Below are 15,571 nucleotides of genomic sequence, written 5' to 3' on the forward strand. Positions count from 1 at the left end.
GGCCACTTTCCATAAATTTTAATATTTTTAAGGGTCATAACTCTTTAAAAAAAGTTCATTGTCCATCATTATAGAACTTAATTTCGAATTTTTTATTTATAAAAATACTATTTTTGATATAACAAAAATAAAAAAATATTTTATTTTTTTGTCTTAAAACAGTGATAAGAAAATAACACTCTGTAAAGATTAGACCAATGGACAGTTTTAAGCTTGGTACAGTGTATCCAATTTCATTTTCTATGGAAAATACATTGCCTTGTATCGTTTCTTTTGTGGACTAGTATACTATTGCGCAGAGTCAGATTATGTACACATAATGGCTGTTACTATTTACCTCCAATGTAAATCGACATGTACATCAAAACCTTTATGCAAACACTTATTTGTCACTATGTCAATTTAACTGGGTTAAAATTGAAATTGAAGAAGAACTACAGAACCTTTCTTTCTATTCTAATATATAATAAATTAATCTAACTTATGTAAAAGATTTGAAATACATGCGGAATGTGTCCATTGGACACAGATGATGCTCCCGCTTGCATATCATAAAAGTTATAAACGGACATAACTGAAGAACAGTAAAAGTGACACTTACCAATTGTGTACTAACTTTTATGGTGATAAGTATTGTGTAAAAGTTTCATAACATTTTGTTGAGGCAAACTAAAGAAAGAAATACAAAACAAAAAATTCAGCAACTTTTTTCCTCTATAAAGAGGCATTGCATAGAACAGTGAAAGTGACACCACCAAAATTCAAAGTTGATCTGTATATGGTGGTTTTAAGCAATGTGTATAATTTTAAAAACATCTGGTAAAGACAAACTAAAGTTAGAGAACATAAACGGAAAATTCAGCAATTTTTCTATCTGTAAAGGGGCATAACTCTTGGACGGTTTAAGTGATACCACCAAAATTCAAACTAAGTCTGTGTTTTATGGTAATAAGCAATGTGATTAAGTTTCATAACATTTGGTTGAGGCAAACTAAAGATAGAGAACAGAAACCAACTTTGGGACGTACTGAAGGACGGACAAGGGTAAACCTTAATGCCCCCTCCGCCACAGCGGGGGCATAAAAATGTGTAAATATAACAATTGATTAAATTAGGCAAAATTCAATGAATGGTCATTGCACATGGTTGTCATAAAGGTTTGAGAATCAAAACAGTATATAATAGTTAGGACCACCAAATTGTCCTCAAGGCCACAAGGAAAATATGTTTTGAGAACCATAAAAAAAATCGATTATTCTGCCGTATACAAATAATAATCAGTTAGGTTTTTAAATAGACAAGCTGTCCTTTTCCACCATATACAATAGAAACATTGACAAATTCTTGCACAATTTAATGTAGATCGTTGGTATATTTTTCCTCAGATAGAACATGTAGAATTTGTATGCCCCCACCGTAGCAAAGGGGGCATTAAGTTGTACCCTTGTCCGGAAGTACGTCCGTTCCAGAGTTATACCATTATATAAATGGAAAAAAGTGCTGACATTTTTGTTTCCGTTCTCTAACTTAAGTTCATGAAGTTTGCCACAACCAAATGTTTTGAAACTTATACACAATGCTTATTTCCATAAAATTCAGAACAGTTAGAATGTTATTGGTTTAACATGTACTGTCAATAAGTTATGCCCCTTATAAATTGGAAAAAATGCTGAATTTTCCGTTTCCGTTCTCTCTTTTTCGTCTGTCTGACATAGTTCATCTTACACTGACCTCATTTTCTTAGAACATTGATAATGTAAAGTTAATATGATACTTGTATTAAAATCTTTACATAACACTTACAGAGTTTCAAAAGTAATGCAATGATAAATAAAACCAACCAGACATTTCAGGGTGAACCTTCTTGCTTAACAGATCTTAGTCTAGGTTTAAAGTTTTTAAAGCATTAATCTGTTTCAAAAACCAACAATGAGTTGCATTAAATTGTTCCTGTAACTTTTTTATAGCCATTTTGAAAGACAAAGTATCCTGAGCTATTTTTTTTAAAAGGTTCATTAAGATTTGTTTTTCTAGATAATCATGTTATGCTCATTGTTGAATGATATACGGTGACCTGTGGTTGTTTATTTCTATGTCTTTGCTCTCTGGTGGAGAGTTAATTGTCTCATTGACAATTACAACACATCGTCTTACTTTCATACATAGACTTACTAGTAATTAAGTTTTGGATTCAACATTATTCTTTTTCACTGACAGCATCAGTCTTAGATACTACAACGGGTTATGCGTATTACCAATTTTTTTTTTTAAACTTCTGAGAAATCTTACATATAAGATTGAAGGGAGGGGGTACATATGATGCCCTCAACTTTAGAAGTTGTGTTATGCTTAAATTCTTAAAATACTTAGTTCACAAGTAAACTAAATGAGATACCACGTTTTTTTTCAACAAATTTTATAATTTTGAAAAAAAAAAAAAAAAAAAAAATCGAAAAAAGGGGGTTGGACCATACCCAGAGTGATGATTTTTCATTTTGTACAAGTCTATCTTCATTTACTATATATTTTTGTTTAAAATTAACAAATGCGTGTCAGAATTGCACATATAAATGGAATATTTTAGCTTTTTAAGTTACTAAATGTTTGATTATTCATCTGATTGTTAATCTGAATTTTGGTGAAAATTGACAATTTTTGACTAAATTTTTTTTTTAAAGAAAAAAAACCGCACGACTTTCTTTTTATTTTATGAATATATAGAATGTGGTCTTTCAAAATTTGTCAATGACATTTCATGGTATTGTTGGTCTTGGGAGATAAACAGATTTAAAATTTAGGAGTTTTAGAAATTTTTCATTTTCGAAATTTAACACATTTTTAAATGGTTGCTATGGAAACAAACTATTTAGTAAATTCACAATTTTAATGTTTTTGTATAGTTTGGGGTTTTGTTTGTCAATACTGTAAATATACATATTGTTTGTATTGATTAACAATATTTCTATGGGACTTTAAATTCCGTTATTTTATATTTTCAAAAAGGGTCTTTTTTTCACATATTCAAGCAAAATGTTGATTTGATGGTTACCATGGCAACGGGCATAATACAGGGAAAATAAAGACAGAATTTTACTCATCTACCAAAGTTCTTATGATATAGGGCAAAAAAAAATACTTCTGTGACATGTCATGAATCACCTTCTGCATGATTTTTACAAAGACAGGTACTTAAGGTGAATCCCTACAGTAATAACAAATTTTTTTTCACCGTTGAATTCTTCTTAAATTTTGCATACATGTACTATGCAATGGCCTCTATAAGAATTTGAGTTAAAAACAGTATGTCACCAGACTCGTTTCCATGGTAACGGTCACCAAAGTTGGAACATCACATGTTTGAGTAAATACATACCTGTAATGAAAATTCTGGATTTTTTTCAAACCTTTAAAAGTATTTTGAAAGGTTTGTTCTTCATTTATCACTAAAATAATGTTTAAAATGTAAAAAAAACACAAATATTGGCAGTTTTATACATATTTATTAAATCTGGAGCTAATTTTATCAACACAGATGCACACATAAAAACCCAAATTTCATGATTTTTTCTAATTTTTCATAAATTTCCAAAAAATTGGTCCAAATTTGATATAATATGGTCTCAATAATAAGCTTTAAAAAAAAAAAAAAAATATGGGTCACCAGATTATTTTTTGACCTACAAACTTTTTTGTTACCCCTGCCAACACAGTAATCACAAGCAATTCTTTGTTTATCTTTCAAAAATGTGTGTAAAAAGTTATGAATATGTTACTATATCTTTGGTATAAACTACTGGCATTAATGAAGTTTCACATGAGAATAAAATAAATGCTATTTTTGGTTGCTATGAACAACGATAACCATGGCAACAGGGCAAGAAGTAGGAAAATTCATATTTTACATTGTTTTGAAGTGCAAGTATCACATCTACCAGACATAAAGAGATCAAATTCAATTATTTTAGAGCTACAACATATGGCTTCTATGTAATTATCAAGGAATATCATGATATTATTGCTTTTACAAAGTGTTTCTATAGTAAAAATTTAGCAGAAAAAAAAATACTCAGCAGTTCCAGGCAAAATTCATTATATTTCTTAGACAGTAACAATTCATAGGTAAGATTTTTGCTGTTGGAACAGATTAAAAAATATCAAGACTTTTTTCACCTTGTCGTTAATTAACAATTTGAGGATGTTTGCTTGTCATGTTTTAGAATTTTTGTCAGATTTTCGCAGTCCTCTGGTTTTATCCATTTGAATGCCTTCAAATTTTTTGCCCATTTAAACCCCAATTTTTCTTTTTATAAATCTTTTACATACATATATAATTATAAGCCATTTGTAAAAGTCTTCTAAAATTTTATTTATCTTTTAATAGTTTTTGAGAACTTTAACTTGTCAATGATCAAGCTATGAAAAATGAAGAGAGAACATTTCCCCGCCCAAAATTTCAATGGCTATAGTATCTCGAAAATAAGGACATTGACTTCTATATATTTTTTGCATCCTTTATAAATCCCCTATCAATATATACTAGTTTTATGAAAAGCTATTTATTTTGGAACTGAGTAGCTAACTTCCTTAAGTATGAAACAGCATACACATTAGTTGCCATGATAACAAAGTGATAAACATTAATTTATGAAATTATATTTTTTCAAAAGTTTTTTTAACTTTCTTTATTTTCAATGTGTATAGACACTTACATTTAAATATATATAAATATTTAATTCCTCTATTTCATTTAAATTCTAATTGATAGTCGGAGCAAAATTAGAGTTTTCTTCATTTCCTGTCAAAATTGTCCATCCCTACATCAAAATTCCAACCAATCAATCACACAAATACCAGACACATTATTTAAAAAAAAAAATACAAATAAATGAAAAATCTTATTTGTTCACAATAATATTCTTCAATACTATTATTCTAAAAAATCAGATTCTTTAATACTATTATTCTCATAAATCAGATAAGAAGAATAAAGATAATAGGTGCTGTGTTTTTATTAAATATGAAATCTTAGAGGAAAAAAAACCAAAAGATAGGAATCATATGAAGGAAAGGATATGATGGGTATGACTTTGACATAAAAAGGTAATATACATGTACATAAGACAGAAGTTGCAATAAGGAACAACTCTTTGATTGCTGTTCTTTATCTTTAAAGTTGCAGTTAGATGCACAACAATAAGAAAACATTTTAAACTTGCCACCAAGTTTGGTTCTAATTAGCCCATTTGTTCTGAAAAAAATATTTTAAAATGTCTTTCACATCTAGAGGTCCTATGTTAAACTATAAACATGATAAAAGGACAAAAAATGCCAACTGATGTGAAATGCAGGTGAACTAAAAATAAATAACATGTATATATTATTGATGTTCCATAAAAATTATTCTTCACAACCTGACAAATGCCCAATAATGGAACTCGCATATCTATTGTTTACATTGTTATCTGTCAAAATGAGTTTGATGCCATTTACATCTCTAGAATTTGCAAGTTTTAAATGTGTAACATTAATACCACTTCTTGCTAATTTAATGCAAACTGTTGCATTAATAATTTTTTTATCAACTAAGGGTTTTAAAGACAGTTTACAAGAGTTAAAATTCACATGATGTAAATCATCTTCTTCACAACTGCTTTGTAGTTTTTGACTAAAAAGTTCACTAAGAGATAAAACATCATCTTTTGCATTATGTGCAGCATATTCAATTCCTAGGACCTTCTTTACCAGGGTTTGTTGTTTGTAGTTGTCTACATCTGCTTTTGGAAATACTCTCTTGGACAGCTTAAGAGTGTCAATGAAGCCTTTCACAGAGGCTGTAAAGGCAGAAAACATATTAAATTCTTTCAGTCTATTTTCTAGAACCATCATGTCAAAGTTGGTGATGTTATGTCCGACAAGAATAGGCAGTTCATTCAATTTTAAAAAATCTAGAAAATCTAGCAACCCTTGTTGAATAGTGCACGTTTCTACTTCTCTACCATTCAAATACATCTTGTTAGTGGCATGACAAAATGCAATACCAGTTATTTTACTTGCTTCATTGGAAATGTCACATCTTGGCATAATATATCTCTGGAAAAGATTTAGTCCACTGGCAGCTGCCAACTGACTTATGTCACTGTTCCTGGAAAGACTTGTTGTTTCCAAATAAAAAACTACATATTTATCTGTATTACTAAGAATAAGAGAAGAAGGAATTTGCTGAATAATATCACAAGCATTTTCATTTACTTCTACTTCTTGTTGGTATGTTGTTCCTTCTTTTACACTAGAACTCCGTTGGGCCTTCTTCCTGTTCTTTTTCTTTTCAATTCTTCTCTTTTTAAACGTTTGCGTTTTCTGATTTTCCCTCTGCCTCTCCAATTTCTTGTTCATAGTTTCTCCAACTTTCATTGTAAATTGGCCTGGGGACAGTTCTGAAGCTTCATTCACCTGAAAGTATGATTTATTTATGAAATATTGTAATGTATAATCATGTTATAGTGTAGAATTAAGGAATAACAGTACTGTAGTTGAAGAGTTGCCACTGTCAATTGTAGATTTGACGGTCGCATATGCAGTAAAAAAAAAAATCCCTAATATTCAAGTATACTTTGTACTATAAGAGTAAAACATCAATTGAAGCAGATTATATATCCAACTACCAAAGGCACTCTGTATCATAAAAAATGTTTAACCTAATATGACAAGGTTTTTTACAACTTGATTGCAACAATAATTTCAACTGCTGAGCATATAATGTACATCCATGTAAGTGATTGTTTTAATGTACATTGGAATTTTAGAATGAAATATAAGTGAAAAATATGAGCATTGATCAGGGAATAGACTCCAATACAAATGCAAATTAGAAAAACATATTCAATAGCTGTGACCTTGACCTTTAAACTTAAATCAATACAGTTCAACTGTTCTTTTCTGCATCTGAGTATTTGTTTGCATGATCCCCAAACTTATAGATACTGAGATATGAACTTTGATATTTAAACCTTAAACAGCTAAGGACACCAACCGGCTAAATGATTTCTAAGGGTACTCCACTAGTTTGTTTATTCTTAGTCGAGGCAAACAAAAACTACTAAGTGTATGTCCATAAACAAATGTGTGTCAGCAAAACACCCTTATCAGAATAATATGTCTCCATATGAAATGAAGACTCAAAGAAGGTCATTAATTATTATCCTAACATGTATTTACCATTGACAACCATGTATATCCTTCATTTTTCTGTAAAACAACTGCTGATAACCTGCTGTTGAAAGATGAGGATCCACCATAAGATCTACAATTTATGATAAATAAAAGAGTAAAATTATATAATTATAGGTTACATAATGAGTGAGGCTTTCATGTCGCTTGTTATTAACTTCGGTTTTTCATTTACAAAATAATGATCAATAATGATAGACCCGCCTCTGAAATCCTTTTGTTTGTCGTTAAATAACAAGGGTTGATAGCATGCGATAGATACAAATCTCACAAGTTGTGAAATCTATTTTTTTATTGTAAACTATCATGCTCACATACACGTATAATTTAATTTTAACGCGTCTTCTGATTGGCTGACGTTATTTTGTTATGAGCCCACAGACATAATTTAGTCATGTGACCGTGACGTCATAAACGTTTTTTCATGGTTTTCTACGGTTTAAAATGGAATTTAGAATTAAATTATAAGAAATGACTGTAATTTTTTTTCTGTCTATTCGAAATAACATAAAAAATGTGGTGCACCCTGTTAAATAACCTGCTATGTGCGTTATTCAGTGTGCACCAAATTTTTTATGTTATTTCTTCATAGACAGAAAAAAATAGAACAGTCATTCCTTAAATATTTTTAGTTTTATCATTTGTAAAATGATAACTGATGTTGAAAGAATTTTGTGTTTCGATAATAATTGTCTCATTGGAAATCATACCACTTATTTGCAAATGTATGGCCATTCACCATTTTTAATAAGTTTCATAAGTTATTTCACCTATGTGAAACCTTGTTTCTATTTTTACATATATTGACGCTATTTTTCTATTCATATGTATATTGGCGGATAATATAAACTAGAGGCTCTAAAGAGCATGTGTCGCTCACCTTGGTCTTTGTGCATATTAAACAAAGGACACAGATGGATTAATGAAAAATTGGTTTTTGGTTTTGGTGATGGTGATGTTTTTGTAGATCTTATTTTACTGAAAATTCTTGCTGCTTATAATTATCTCTATCTATAATGAACTTGGCCCAGTAGTAACAGTGGAAAATATTTAGTAAAAATTTACAAAAATTTACAAAATTTATGAAAATTGATAAATATTGACTATAAAGGGCAATAACTCCTTAAGGGGTCACTTGACCTTTTTGATCATGTTGACTTATTTGCAGTCTTACATTGATGTGCCTTATTGCTGTTTACAGTTTATCTCTATCTATAATAATATTCAAGATAATAACCAAAAGCTGCCAAATTTTCTTAAAATTACCAATTCAGGGGCAGCAACCCAACAACGGGTAGCCCGATTGGTCTGGAAATTTCAGGGCAGATAGATCTTGACCTGATAAACAATTTTACCCTTTGCCAGATTTACTCTAAATGTTTTGGTTTCAGAGATATAATCCAAAATCTACATTTTACCCCTATATTCTATTTTTAGCCATGGCAGCCATCTTGGTTGGTTGGCTGGGTCACCGGACACATTTTTAAACTAGATACCCTAATGATGATTGTGGCTGTTTGGTTTAATTTGGCCCAGTAGTTTCAGAGGAGAAGATTTTTGTAAAAGTTAACAGACAATGCCGGACGACAGACGCAAAGTGATGAGAAAGTCTCACTTGGCCCTTAAAAATGCTAAATTTAGATTTATGATATATGACATCACACATAACAACCATAGAAAAAGCACCACAGAACCACAGCAGACGAGAAGAAATTCACAAGGAGATATCAACAGAAACATTTGGCAGCCACTCACTAACCAACCAAAGATCATGATCACAAAAAAAATGTGGTTATATGATTTTTTTTTGGGGGGGGGGGGGGTGTATTAATTTCTTACCTTGCTTTTGGACATTTGCTTCCAACAATTTGGTTGAAATTTTCATTGGCTTGTGTAGATCCCATATTTTGTAAACTCTCTGCTCTTCTGTTGTATTGTTGGACCAATTCCCTTAATTCACTGGTCAAGGCATCATTTGACAAGCACTTCCACCAGGCAGGCTTTTATACCTGTAATACACCAAGAGACATGCATGTCTGTTTCACAAAGTTTAAGATATGAAGAAGGTACATTGTTGGTGAAATAAATAATATTGGAAACCTGAAAAACATATATACCATTAGGGGGAAATAACATTTTGATCTAGTCGTTTAAAAAAGCATTTCAATTTGAAAAACAACAGACAAAGTTTTTTTTAAAAATGCTTAAGAGCAATAGCTCTAAAACCAATTATCTTTACATAAAATTTCAGTGTGAATAATCAAGAAAGTGTCCCTTGGTCATGTTTTGTCCATCTTTTTACCCTTATAATTTATATTTTGTAATCATTTTGTTCTTTCAAATGTTACAAAATGAGCATTAGTTTTGAAGAATATGCAGGAGTAGTCCAGTCAAACTAAGATTTACCCTTAAACTAATTGCAACAGTATATGTTTTAGTTCTTATCTATAGCATTATGTCCTTTATATAAACAGAAAAAATTCTCATAAAATCTAACTTGAGGAAAACTTGAAATCAGCATTTTTTAAATTTCAATTTCAATAGACATTTGAAGGGGAGATAACTCTTGCAAAACTGAGGTTTTTTTTGTCAGTTTTTGGTTGTTTTTCTTGAAATTTATGTAAAGTATGATACTTTGATGGGGTTGTAAGTTTGTATTTTACAAAATTATATAATCTTCTGCTCATGAAATGTACAAAACTGAAGTGTTATGGGTAGTTTTATTTTTTTCATGCACTTTTCATTAAAGAAATTGCAAATTTGAAGCTTTGTGGCCATTTTGAAAAAATAATGTGAAAATTTGGTATTGAATATATCTGTATATTATATTTTTTCAGCAACTTACTTATCTAACGAAACTTTAAACCACAAAAAGAAGAATAAATGCTTAATTATTTTTATTAAATTTGAGATTCTTTACCTTGACATGTTGAAAAATTCAATAAATGGTCAACTAATTAATTACGAAATCTAGATTATAGCTTGATAAAAGATATGAAAACACCTTTAGAGTTGTTTCTTATACTCTAAAGACCACTAAAAAATCAAGAATCAATACAATCTAATGAATAGAAGCGGTAAAGTTATAATTTTGTATCAATTTTTATTGATATTTCTGCTTTTTTTGCAAGAGTTATCTCTCTTTTCAATGCAAATCTCCATAAATGAAAATATTCAAAATATTCTGGTGAAGGGTTTCAGAGAAGTAGAAGAGTTATAGTGCATGTACTTCCAGTCAGGAAAAGTGTTCATTGAAAGAATGCAAAATTTTGATGATAATAATTAGAAATATCATTATATTAATCACATTAGTTAAAAGAAAAGTTTCTTACTTAAAATTTACAGGGTCATCTTTGTAGGTACACCATTCAATATCTGTTCATAGAGAGTGGTCTCCTGAGACATGGGGAACTAATCTGTTTAAACCCTTTCTCAAATCATCTGTTGATCCTTCATTCTCCTTGATGGCATACATGAAACATCTGACAAGATAAGGGATGACATCAGGATGTTTCAGTTCCTTATACTTCTTTGAAAGCTCGTACAATTTTTTAGAGAATCCCTTTTTTACGTGGTTTTGATCATCTTTCTTTTCTAGGTCTTCAAAGTGGACTTTGAGCCTTGAGGTGGTAGTAGAATCATTATCTGCATGAAGAACCTTGATTTGGCACCCTGAGTCATTTAGTTTGTGTGTCATTTCCACAGCCATGTCTGGTTCCATTCCTTTGCTGGTACCCTTCCAATTACGGCAACAATCATGAGCAGAGACAGTTTCCTTTCTCTCCTCATGAACCTCACAAACTCTGCAGCTTCTACTTCTGTATGCATAGTCCATTACCTTGCCTGTTTTTAAGCCTATCATACTAGCATGTCCTTCAAATAAAAATATAACAAAGAATAAGAACTTTTCTTAATTTAATAATGGAATGAAGTTTTGACAACAGTGTTAAATAAATTCACCTTCATTCAGTTTTTTTTTAATGTGAACCCTACCGGACAGACATATACAAGTTGCAAGGAACTCATATACAAAAAAAATAATTTTGATTTGTATTGTGTTTTAATAAGCATTTGTACAAGTTTCATAGAGTTTGGTACTGTTACTAGACAAACTAAAGTTATACAGAATGGAAACAAAACATTCAGCAATATTTTTCATAATCAAAGTTGCAAAACTCTAGAACAGTTAAAGTGACACCCTAAAAATTCATACTTGATCTGTATTTTGTGGTAAAAAGTATTGTGTATCAATTTCATAGCAGTTGAGCTAACTAAAGTTAGTTAACATGTTTAACATGTTTAACCCCGCCACATTATTTATGTATGTGCCTGTCCCAAGTCAGGAGCCTGTAATTCAGTGGTTGTCGTTTGTTTGATGTGTTACATATTTGTTTTTCGTTCATTTTTTTACATAAATAAGGCCGTTAGTTTTCTCGTTTGAATTGTTTTACATTGTCTTATCGGGGCCTATTATAGCTGACTATGCGGTATGGGATTTGCTCATTGTTGAAGGCCGTACGGTGACCTATAGTTGTTAATGTCTGTGTCATTTTGGTCTTTTGTGGATAGTTGTCTCATTGGCAATCATGCCACATCTTTTTTTTTATATTAGAGAATGGGAACAAAAAATTGAAACTAATTTTCTTAAGTAAAGGAGCATAAATATGTAACCACACATAAAATGTGATCTGCAAGCATAAATATGAAACCACACATTTTTGTGATTATCGAGCATAAATAAGAAACCATACATAACATATATGTGATTTACAAGCATAACTGTATGAAACTACACATATATATATATGTGATCTGCTAGCATAAATATGAAACCACACATTTATGTGATTTCCAAGCATAAAAATAAAACCACATATGTGATGTACAAGCATATAAATGAAACCACATATATATGTGATATCCAAGCATAAATATGAAGCGACACATAAATGTGTATGTGATCAGATCCCTTAGCATAAATATGAAATCACACATAAATATGATCCCCAAGCATAAAAATGAAACTCATTTTACTATATACCTGTATTATTGTCATACTGCCATCCTGTGCCACGCTTTTGCCAGCCTCCATCAAAACTTGCTTCTACCTAACAGAATATGAAAAAAGATAAATTGATTTAACTTTCAAAATTCCCAAAATTCTTGGAATATAAAATTCATGACAATTAGGAACAAGTTAATTCTAATGCATGGCTTTGTTTATGTGTTACATATTTGTTTTTCGTTCATTTTTTTACATAAATAAGGCCGTCAGTTTTCGCGTTTGAATTGTTTTACATTGTCTTATGGGGGCCTATTATAGCTGACTATGTGGTATGGGCTTTGCTCATTGTTGAAGGCCATACTGTGCAATATAATGTACTGACTTCCGCAATTTGAGAGTAAAAGTATGGACCCTTTTTTTGCCCATTTTGTACAGGCACAGTATGTATGCATATTCATTGTAGTTATAAATAGTAAAAGTAACACACTATCACAGACCAAGCAGCCTAGGCATGAAAAATTGCTGTCTTGCCTGTATAAATCATATTATCCTGAATTAGGGTAATTTCTCGCAATTTGATTGGCTGATATTGTCCTTAAGTTTCAGTACAATTTTTTATTACGTCAATTGGAATTATCTTTCCCTTATACCATTGTCCTAATAAAAAAAAGAATAAATTTCAGTTGTTCTAATATCCCTAATATTTTTTTTTTTTAGTTTCAGATTAAATATCTAAAATAATTTGATTGATATTGTCCTTATATTGAATTTGAATATATAATAATATGTAATATAACAAAATCAGGATAAATTCATCACCTAATATGAATTTTATTGACCCGATAAATTCTCGTATTAGGACAATTGCACACTGTGTAACTAATATCATCTAGGCACCAGAATCTAACTAAAATTTTAGCTTTTGGTCTGTAGATTCAAAAGTTTATTGTATAGACTGAGATGAGAATGTAGATAAACCCCCCAAATTTATATGACCACAAAGTTGATCTAGCACAACGTGACAAGCATAAAACAAGTGAATTATATATTAATTTTACCTTCCCATTGCTCAAATCTTTTTCTTTGATTTGTACAGATTTACATGATTCTGCAGCAACCTCCTGTATCTTCTTTCCAATTTCTTTCTCCTTCTTTCTTATTGTTGATGAATGAACAGGAGGCACATTCAAACCAGCCAGGAAGTTGTTAACATGTGTTGCCCCCATTCCGGCATGTATCATACCTGAAAATGTAAAATTTATTCCCTGTTATTATTTTTTATCAGACCCAACAAAAAGTACATAGAGGTCACACGGCTGGAGTAACTAACTTTGTCTCAGTGTTAATCAATTTATTACCTCAAATCCTGATAACAAATAATTTTATTCATGTTAACAGGGTTACTTCATACACTCTTCTTGTTCATTTTAAATATCTTTTCTAGAATTTTATCAAAATAACTTTAACCCTATGACAATTGTCTGCCTGTACCATTTTAGAGTATCTGAAAATAATTTTGTCTGCATGTGTCTAATACATACATTAAGGCCTCCTTTACTTTAGGGGTCCCAGCTCATAAAGAGCTATACTAAACTAAAAGTAAAAGAACTGGCCAATACATGTATTATGTGTATATTAAAAGTATTACCGTGAACCTGCAGAACACATCTCTTGAAAAATCATCCAACATTGTGATCAGTTTTATGTTAAGTTTCATGTTTGTAAAGCATTTTATATATGAATCACTCATGATTGACCTGTTTTTTCATACATATTTCATACGTAAAACGATTTCGAGTAGTTATGTTTTGAAAGACTATTCTGATTAATTTTTTACTGCGACACTTTCCTACGACTGCATTTTGACTATAGTGAAACTGATGATCAATCTATCTTAATATGATTCAATCATTTGCTGCCCTTGATAAAAGGCAAGTCCAAACATGTAAAAAATTTCGGCAGCACGGCTCCTAGAAAAAGTAGTTTTAAGCACCTATTACTGTTGAGACCACAAGTTTGGGCTAAAGAAAGAAAGAAAACATAGAAGTGAGGACAGTTCCCCTTATCCTAAAGGAACATACTTCTATGCCAGTAGATAGCTTTTACAAAACATAAAATATTTTTAATCAAACATCTTACCAATAGCTGCCTTTGAATTCACTACAAAAGCTCCATTTGAGTTCCTCTTCCCTGTTTCCACACTATTACAGGCGGTACACCTCCCACAAGGAATGGTTAGAACACTCCCAAGACCATATTTTCTCTCACTTACAGTGTCAATAAGGTTCAAAGGGCAATTACATAATTGGCACACCAAATTTTGAGCTAGCTCAAACAGTTCAATAACACGCCTCCCCTCCTTCCAGCTGTCATTGTGAGACGGGTCTGATGGTACAATAACGTCTGCTCCAATATCGATATCGGCGAACATTGATATGGTGTCTAAATTTTTAGCCAGTTTTTAAAGTCTAATTCAAATTCACTGTATATAGTTAGTTCCACCACAGGAGTTTGAAATCCTATCTATAAGGGGGTAAAATATACCAAAGTCGACTATCACAGTAGAGCTTCTCTCGAAGAGAGAAGCGACAGGAATGCAACGCATTTTCCTACTTTTTTTAAAACGGACGTTTTGGGTCGGAATAAACGCTATCCGTCAATTACAAAACATATTTTTACTTCAATTTACCTTTTAAACTTCTTTGCAGGTCACTTATTATTCATTTACAGCTTATTTTGTCGTCCAGACAGGACTCCAGATTTTCTGTGACTCCATGACAGGAAGTCCTAATACAATGAGGATCGCACTGAATATATGCAAATGAGGTACATTCGTTCAGTCAGACTCGTCCCTAACCAGCTCGTTCCAGATGAGGTCCATTCGTACCTAATCAATGGTCCAATCGTTCCAACTATTATTAATCAGACCTAACAATTTGTTCCAACCTTTTTTTAATGCATATGTCCGTATATCATTTTGTTTTATGAATCAACCTACATTTGTATAATTACATGAGAAAAATCGGAACTTCCCTGTTCATTTTTTTCTGTATATTTCATCATAGAAAAGGTTTTTTTTCAACAATATTTTTGAAGGCATTCATGGTTTGTTTTTAATAAACAATGTGTTGATTTTTGCTCATTCAGTAATACATTTTTTGGGTCGCAATGTTTTTTTTTTCTTTTTGGTCAATCTGTATCATCAAGGATTTGTATAGTTAGCTATATAAATCCTTGGTATCATAATTCAGGATTATCTGTCTTATGCAGTGTTAAGTATGATGTCAGTTTATAATTTTATTTGATATGCATGGCATTAACACCTTTGTTTATAACAAA

At 31.0% G+C, this 15,571-nt stretch overlaps 2 protein-coding genes across 2 annotated transcripts; both read right to left on the reverse strand.

Annotated features, from left to right (window-relative positions):
* Positions 1-3,480: 3,480 nt before the first annotated feature.
* LOC139495689 (uncharacterized) lies at positions 3,481-10,904 on the reverse strand. The gene is made up of 4 exons (XM_071284022.1): positions 10,560-10,904; positions 9,067-9,236; positions 7,216-7,300; positions 3,481-6,450 (listed from the first exon to the last, which is right to left on the reverse strand). The coding sequence occupies exons 2-4, from the start codon at positions 9,129-9,131 to the stop codon at positions 5,398-5,400; spliced, it is 1,203 nt and encodes a 400-aa protein (XP_071140123.1). The 5' UTR covers positions 9,132-9,236; positions 10,560-10,904; the 3' UTR covers positions 3,481-5,397.
* Positions 10,607-14,672, reverse strand: LOC139494326 (uncharacterized). The gene is made up of 4 exons (XM_071282494.1): positions 14,372-14,672; positions 13,291-13,475; positions 12,269-12,335; positions 10,607-11,100 (listed from the first exon to the last, which is right to left on the reverse strand). The coding sequence occupies exons 1-4, from the start codon at positions 14,661-14,663 to the stop codon at positions 10,607-10,609; spliced, it is 1,038 nt and encodes a 345-aa protein (XP_071138595.1). The 5' UTR covers positions 14,664-14,672.
* Positions 14,673-15,571: the final 899 nt, after the last annotated feature.

This window comes from Mytilus edulis, chromosome 11 (assembly GCF_963676685.1).
Source record: "Mytilus edulis chromosome 11, xbMytEdul2.2, whole genome shotgun sequence".
In the NCBI taxonomy this organism is placed as follows: Eukaryota; Metazoa; Mollusca; class Bivalvia; order Mytilida; family Mytilidae; genus Mytilus; species Mytilus edulis.

Bases quoted from the DNA above. Each gene is read 5' to 3' on its own strand.
- LOC139494326 (XM_071282494.1), bottom strand. From the start codon at position 14,663: ATGTTCGCCGATATCGATATTGGAGCAGACGTTATTGTACCATCAGAC. The intron at 12,336-13,290 runs GTAAAATTAATA...ATATTCTGTTAG, and splicing joins AAGATTTGAGCAATGGGAAG to GTAGAAGCAAGTTTTGATGG. The intron at 11,101-12,268 runs GTATATAGTAAA...TTTTATTTGAAG, and splicing joins GCAGTATGACAATAATACAG to GACATGCTAGTATGATAGGC.
- LOC139495689 (XM_071284022.1), bottom strand. From the start codon at position 9,131: ATGGGATCTACACAAGCCAATGAAAATTTCAACCAAATTGTTGGAAGC. The intron at 7,301-9,066 runs GTAAGAAATTAA...CATAAATTGTAG, and splicing joins AGCAAATGTCCAAAAGCAAG to ATCTTATGGTGGATCCTCAT. The intron at 6,451-7,215 runs GTAAATACATGT...TCATACTTTCAG, and splicing joins GATATACATGGTTGTCAATG to GTGAATGAAGCTTCAGAACT.